General features: G+C 44.6%; 1 protein-coding gene across 1 annotated transcript in view; it reads right to left on the reverse strand.

Annotated features, from left to right (window-relative positions):
* Positions 1-2,044: 2,044 nt before the first annotated feature.
* FAM129A (family with sequence similarity 129 member A) overlaps positions 2,045-7,935 on the reverse strand; it is a 48,947-nt gene continuing 43,056 nt past the window's right edge. Inside the window, exons 11-14 of the mRNA XM_027900521.1 lie at positions 7,379-7,489; positions 6,704-6,811; positions 5,138-5,249; positions 2,045-4,244 (exon numbers count right to left, since the gene is read on the reverse strand). Coding sequence (XP_027756322.1) covers positions 2,548-4,244; positions 5,138-5,249; positions 6,704-6,811; positions 7,379-7,489 — 2,028 coding nt within the window. The 3' untranslated portion in view covers positions 2,045-2,547. The remainder of the gene's footprint in view (positions 4,245-5,137; positions 5,250-6,703; positions 6,812-7,378; positions 7,490-7,935) is intronic.

A 7,935-nucleotide genomic window follows, 5' to 3' on the forward strand; every position in this document is an offset into this window, starting at 1 on the left:
GTGTTTCACGTCCTGGTCGTTGCCAGTCCAAGGAAACCCCCACCCCTCAACCCCGCTCCCCTCGGGGCACCCTCACCCCATCCTGCCCCTGCCAGGCGATTTTTTTTTTTTTTTTTTTACTGCTCTCAGTGTGCGAGTGAAGTCATTAATTCCAGGGATGTGTAGGAAATTCCAAGAGAGCTACAAAAATAAAAAAAAAAAAGACGGGATGGGTGGGTTATCATCATTTTTGACCGGTGGTCCGATGCAACCTCGCAGATTTCTCTGAGCTCGAAACGGCTGTCGCCTCCACCCAAGTCTGGTAAAGGCAAGAAAATGCTACTTTATCCATTTTTGGACAGAAGATGTCCAAAAAGGGGAAAAAAAAAAAAAACCAGTCTCCTATCCATGAGGAGCTCCAATTTAAACTGCAAGAACCAGGCGATGTGCAGGCTGAATCTTCCCTGTCCTTCCCTGCCTGCTTGTGAAAAACCTCCGAGCACCCGCTTTCAGGAACTCAATTCACATTACAGGAAAATATTACCCAGATCTAAGCCTGCCACAGAAATAACTCAAAAATTACCACGATGGGAATATTTATTCTGAAGGCTCTCTGTACAGATGTGTCTAATTCACACTAGAATGAATTAGTTTCCTTTTGCAGGACACTGCAGTCTTTTTCACCATCATGTTACTTGTCTTTTTCACAAAAAAAAAAGCATTGAAAACCCATTAAAACCCCTAATTCTAGCTAAAAGAGGCTGCTCCTGCTTAACTCTATAGCACATGGTATAAATTTGAAGTCGCTTAGCACTCAGTACCAATTAAAAATAGTTAATGATTTGTAAAAACAAAGCAGCTGACAGTGAAGTAAGTAATGATTTGTTAAAAAAAAAAAAAATTGGCAGTGGTTTGTGTGCTTACAAATTAGTATTTTTGCATGAGATATAGGGAGGAAACGAGTCAAAAATCCTTCTGCAAGGAAAACATCTGCGACCTTCGTGCTTCCATACCACAGTATGGCTTCTGGAATAAATAGGAATTGCATTTATTTTACAATAGTGACAGAGAAGTTAGTCCAGTTACTCAACAGTGTTCCTTTCTTACACAGTAATATTTGCCTGTTCCTCTAGTGTCAATTCTGTTAGTATTAAGAATATTTTGATAGCATTAAAAGGCTTTGCAGTCCGTTGAAGTTAAATGCCAACGTGTATTATGCTCCCGGGACTTTATTATTTCTTCCCATGTCTTTATGGGCATAAATCCTGCAGTCCTTTCCTGTATTTGTCATTAATCTTTGCTGTCCTGTACTGTGAGATTTTCAGAAACAGCCTGAAACACGGGGCCAAAATTTTAAGGTGCCTTAAATTGACCTCTGAAGTGAGGTCTTGCACTTTGAAGCTCAATTTATTAAAATGCTGGGTTTCATTTCCAAGCTTTTCTGTGCACAGTCCATAAACTTAAATGCAATAACACATACAAGCAACTGCATGCCTAGATCATGGTTTGATATGGATGGTATGTATGGAAACAACTGTCTCCTTTTAATAACTGCTTTTTTAATGTGATTCTGCCCTCCAAAATCTAAGCATATGTAATAAACTTTGGCTGCTCTTCACTTCAGTTAACCTCTCTATGAGAAATTACATGCAATGATTATGATATTTCACAATCATTGCAACTTAATTTCATGATTTCCACACTTTAAAAGGCCTACAGAAGTGGGTAACTCAGTAGGAGTGGGAATGGCAGGACTCAATGTTGTGTATTAGAAAGCTGTAAGTGAATCTGTTTTATGGTGGGAATTAAACCAGACAGGTGATGATAATGGTTATTGTAAACGTTCTCATCTCCTCCTTCCATAAAATAAAACAAAATAAAATAGCAGTAAAGTGCTCTGGAAGGCTAAATAAACCCAGAAGTGCACAGTGGGACTGAGAAACCTGCTCCCATACTTTCCCCATTTTAAATATAGCAATAAGAGAAAAAAAAAATTAAAAAAAGAAAAAAAAATCAGAACATGTGCTTGTCTTTAACATCCACCAAAACTTGAAAATAATTAAGTGTGGCTTTTGAGCAACCTACTAAATTAACCATTGGGTTCTGTTTAACTACAAAAAGATTGATTTATTTCCTGTATACTGCATGCAGATACTAAAAGCACCCTCGAGTATGTATGTACCAACCACCAGGATCAGAGCAGTACTTGTCAAATCCATGCACTGAAAAATCAAGAGCAACACTAAGAACAGTGAAGCTGTTAAAATAAACTGATGATAGCTGGGAGTGACTCGCTTTTGAAGCATTCAGTGGTCACATTTTTGGACTTAAACTGCAAAAGGGAGCCAATTTGAAGTGAAAGATGAGGTTTCTCAGCAGTAACCTGGTTTTAAACCAAAAAGAAGCCCATCACCCATCACTCAGGAAGGGATCTGTGGGAAACCTGAAAGAGCTGGAGATCCCACAACAAAGCCCATTTCCTCTAGCTCCAACCCTAAGGAGCATTCACAATCAAACAGGGATTGCTGGAGTAAATAAATCCCGCAGGGCTGGGCCGAAAAACACTTCCTACTCTTCCGAGTTTTGCTGTGCACAGCTATCTTCTCTGTTTTCTTCTGTGAGGGTATCTTTCACTTCTGTGCTTTGGATTTCCGTGTGTGAAGATGATTCATCTCCTGGCTCCCCCTCGGCCCCACCAGCCCCTTTATCTCCCGTGACCTTTAAAGCAGCGTTAACCTCGTGCTGCTGTGGCACCAAAGAGACCGGCTCCAGCAGTCCTGCTCCTGGGTTCTCCATATCCAAAATGGCCATTTCTGTGGTGTCTGCACGTCCAGCAGCGCTCTGAGAGGAGCTCTGTGTCCCCACCTCCACGGGGATGGCGTGGCTATTCCCTGCTCCTCCTTCCTGCCCGGCCAACCTTCTGCCTTCCCGCGCGTTTCCCGTGGGTTCGTCCGGCTGCAGCCTCTCACTCCCGCAGCTTCCCACGCCTGTGTACCACACGCTTTGCTTCATCCCCACCTCTGCTTTTGCCTCCTGAGGCGGGTCTGAGCTTTCCACCAGCCACTCTGCTTGTGCCCCCCTGGACACGCTCTCTAATCGTGTACCCTCTGTCCCCAAACACGAGGACGGTCTCTCCTCCTTGAGTCCCACACCTTCTGCTGCATCTTCGCTCCTCATCGTCTGGCTCCCCTGGATTTCTGCCACAGCCACTTTGCTCAATTCACTGTTCCCTCCGCTGTCCTCTTGCAGCTTTAGTATCTCCCCCTCACAGATCTCCCTTATGTTCTCCTCTGGCGTATCTGCTGGTACCTCAACCGACACCATCAGCAAACTCCTTATCTCGTTCACATCATCAGGGGATTTACAACTCTTTTTTTCCAACGTGCTTTCTTTTTCAGGGTTATCCCCCAACCCTCCTTTCCCCGTGTTTCCATGCTGGGAAACAACCCTTTCCTCTGTACTTGCTCCTTGCTCACTGCTTCCTTTTTTACCATCCTCTTCAAACCCTGCTCCTACTGCATTTTCACTCTGAGATAATTTTTCCATCATTTCTTTTTCTACCTCACTTTTCTTTTCAGCATTCCCTGGAATCTCTGCTTCTGTTACACTCTCATGTGGGGACGTCAGCTTTATCTCCAAAACTTCTTCCCCTGCTTTGCTTTCTTTCTCAGTGGCACTGACAAGTGCAGCATCCCTCGCCATTTGACTCTCCAACGTTTCCTTTTCCTCCGCTGCTCCTTTGGGTACCTTAGGTTCTTTTTTAGGGCTGGATCCGAAATTTTTCACTGCAGCGTCAGTCCCAGAAGCTACTTTTTCCTCCACAGCTTCTTGTGGCGCCTGGAGTTCTCTCTCAGCATCCATCACACGCTCTGGTTCATTCCCCACGGCGCTTTTCCCCTCCGCCACTCCCCGTTTTGTGCGGTCAGCTGGAGGGGACTCCTCTTTCTCACCGGCGTCTGTAACAACCCCTGCTTCACTTCTGCTGCGATCACCAGCTGCATTACGAGCTGCCTCTTTGTCTGATGACTTCCCTTCCTCGGCATCCTTCTCCCAGGCGATCTTTCCCGTCACGACGAGCGTCTCGTCCCCCTGGCTCTCCGTGTCCGACACCTCTCCTCGGGCGGCCGAAGGTTTCTTGGCAGGGGTGGTCTGTGCTGAGCCCGAAGGGGTCTTCGGCTCTGCCAGGCTGGACACGCTCTCGCAGGGCAAATTCAGGTTGTCTTCAAAGAGGTTGTGCTTCTTCAGAACGGCAGCTTCTTTTATCACTAGAGAAAACAGAAAGGCAGACTGTTTCGGAAAGGCTCTCAGAGGGACACGGAAGAAGGCACAGTGTTTTCCCGAGCTTATGTTTGTCCATTTTGATGTTACAGACAACAGTAATTTTCATTTTTGACTTGCTTTTAGCTCACATTTCTTTTTCTGGGGGCGCTGATTTTATTTGTTTTAATTTGTGGCGCTTCAATATTGACCTAAGCAGTTCTGAAACAGAAAGCTACCAGAGGACCCACAATTCACAAAGGTGATGCTTCACTGCAGAAGGATTTACACTGAACATGTGAGTAAGTGTGTCCCTGTTACATTAATTATTAATTATTTTATCCAGGGTACAGACAGAAGGCAGACCCAGAGAGATACAAGTATTTTGTATGTATTTATACTTCCATATATAATATTTATTATGAATAGTTTGGTTTTCTGACACAAAAGCAGAGGGTGCTGCACTGGCATCAGTGAGCTACTGCAAAGTGCATCCAGCAGCTCATTTCATTTGGGGAAATTAAGTTTTGCTGCCATTACTCTTCGTAATAGTCTTAGTCTTGCAGTTGGCCCAGTCTTGCCATTTAGTCATCACCAAGTCTTTGCAAATAAGGGCATAGTTTCCCCCCACCCCTGGCCCAGGGAACTGAGGTCAAATGAAGTTGGCATAATTACGTTTTGTTAGAGAAAGGCTTGTGCCAAGCTATCACTTCGAGTTTCCCAGGTTAATAAAGTTGATAATTCAGATTTTAGGGCTTGCCACACATATTTAGTGAGCTAAATAGTGTCTTGGGGAAAGTGGGGCCAGGGTCTGAAACAGCCAGGGGAGGGCTCTGGGAAGCTCTGAAGGAAAAGCTTATGGGCTGCAACGTCATTACTGTCACCTCAAGGCTGTTCTCACCTTTCAGGGCCTCTTCGAGCAGTGTCTGGTATAAAATCTCTTCATACACATTCTCTACTTGGATCACACTCGTGTAATCAGCGAAAATGTACTGCTCATACTTCTGCAGCTCCTGTGGAGAAGAAAGGAACAGATATAAAAAAAACCCCAGGGATTCTGAGAGCTCTGCAGCAATCAAACACCTTGGAGATCCACCCGGCAGGTCTTGTGATGCTCCGTTTGAACTCTGACCAAATACCTACGTATGTCCACAATCTGTTGTGTGCTTATCAAACAGTATTCCTGCAGTACAACCACATGTAAAAGCCACTACAGATCACTGCCAACCTGAAATAAACAGCTGCTGAGGGAATGCCTCGCTAACTTGTTTGTCCAAGGAGGCAAATGCGCGGTGCACGGCAGATACAAGGGTTTGGTTTTGTTTTTCTTGTAGGTGTGTAACGCTTTTAGCTCAGCGATTTGTATACAAAGGCTGTCTGGGCAATAACTGAATCATTGTTCTTAAGAAGCTGCCTGGTGGTCTATAAAAAGTAAATCAGGTGACCTTCCAGAAGAGGCTCCTGAATAAAAACACCTGGAGATTTTCAAGGGAAGGGTCAGAACTTGGCTGGGCCTGTCAACTGTGCCTCACTTTTACTTCCAGAGCTGGCTGCTCATTTATGCAGAGGCACAAAACACAAAAGGCTTGTGGGAAATCAAACAGAAAGGGGCTTGTGGGAAGTTTGCACCACCACAGCTCCCTCTGTCCTGTAGGACAGAGACATGAGCTGTCTCCACAGATATTCCAGGCGATGAAATGCTTGTCCCTGTGCACACACACCTGTCACAGAGGCGCTGCTGACACTCTACAAGAAACCATTATTTTGGGGACAGTAAGGAAAGCAGAGGGACATATAGAACAAGAGTGGTTTTAAAGATATTCTTGGAAGTTTGAAGTTTTAGTGTTCCATAATTTAAAGAACTTGCAAGCACAACTTGGCAAAATACTTGGTTTTGAAACTGAGACAAGCTGGAGAGCAGAAAGGAGAGCAGCACACGTGGGTGAGAGCTCCCAGCATCCAGGAATGGATGGGCATCAATGGAAACAGAAAGGCAGGGAGGGTGGGATGGCTTAGGCAGGTACAGTGACAATGCAAGAGGGCACTCACGGGCTTCCTGAGGGTTCAGACTATTTGTTCTGAGCCAAGGGGAACAGCACTCCAACAGGCCCCTGATGCTGCCACACTGATAACATCTACCATCTCCCCCAGACTCTGGCAGCCACATCTGCTGACTACTGACATACCCTGTATGATTCAGGGCATCAGACATCATCTCTGTGTGATTATTTCTTGTTTGTTGACTCAATACTGCCATTTAAAAGCACTGAAAGCAAGGGCATGGCCTTGGCCGTGGCCCAATCCATGAACTGGCACATCTAAGCCTCCTTTGGCCAAGCAAGCAGCCAACCTGAACAGCTCTCTGGGAGAAAACAGCTACAGTGTTAAGGACTTACTGACAAGGCATTGTTCCTTCCCTGCCTTTTATTATTATTGGGGTTGGGCATTTTTAATCCCAGAAACCTACTGGTTTGCATGTTGAAGCCAGGCTCTTCTGCATTGTGGGCAGGGTAATCTGTACCAGCGCTTCTTGGAATATCTTCTTCCTGATAGTGCTGCTGTCGTAGTCGTATTGCTGTCAGAACACAGAGCAGAAACAGGCCCAGACGTGCTTGGGGTTATTAATCACTCACAGGAGGAACTGGTTCTTGTTATCCTGTAACTGGTGCATCACAGGTGCACTCAGGGGTTTGAACTGCCACGCAGGTTATTCCAGCTTTTGCAAAACCCACTCTAAAATCTAGATTTCTGGCATCTCTTTCCATTCTTTTTGTTTTTTCAATACCTAGGCTAGAAACAGCCCCTGATTGACCCCCCCCCCCCCAGGTATTTCAGCACTGCCTTTTCCTAGAGAAATAAATTCTAGGGGCAGGCTGATTATACAGTTAATTAAAACCTTTATATCTGGATTCACAGCATCATACTGCACACGCAAGTACTTTTAGAAGGGTCTGCCCAGAACTGGGTGTTACCCCTCAAAGGAGTAGTTTGCTCCATGCCACTGAATAAGTATTTTCAGCTGGTTGGGTAGGAGAGATATCTCCTTTCAATTACAGAGCTAAATTCACATAAAATATATTCCCTTTTCCTAAAAAGGCAGAACCCAAGGACTTCTGGTCCAGAAGTGCTACACAAAGTTTACCTTCAGCACCCTCAGCTTGACTTTTTCGAGGGTTGTTGCCACTTTGGCCGAGTCTGCCTGGTGACTTGGAGAGAACAGCTGCTCAAAGGTGTAAACTGCATTTTCCATCAGCTAAAAAGAACCATTGAAAAGATCTGTTAAAGACCAATCACATAAAATTCATGCAAACATGATAAATGGAACCTAAAGTTAACTCAACTTGTGTTTTTGAGGAGGTGAAACAGAGAAAGAATAAAGGGCCCAAGATGGATAAATATTTCAAGTACTTTAAACGATTGTGGAAGGGGTAGGAAAGCCTCGTTTAGTTTAGATTGCAACGCTCAGTTTTGGAACGGGAAACCATTCAGTTCTCTGAAGGGCAAGGGGCACTGAAAATGCTGCAATAAATAAAGAAAATTAAGCCTTGGTATCACTGTCACGCTGTCACAGCTTTCTTGTATAGATTTGATCTCATCTCGCCACCCAAAGTGATGGTGACAAAGCCAAAAAGTAGAATTTATTATCTATATATAAAGACCACAGACAAAACTTATTATCCCTGGTAAGAAGACTCCCAC

This window comes from Empidonax traillii, unplaced genomic scaffold (genome assembly GCF_003031625.1).
Source record: "Empidonax traillii isolate 1590-97213 ecotype Southwest subspecies unplaced genomic scaffold, ASM303162v1 scaffold734:size1267433, whole genome shotgun sequence".
Taxonomy (NCBI): Eukaryota; Metazoa; Chordata; class Aves; order Passeriformes; family Tyrannidae; genus Empidonax; species Empidonax traillii.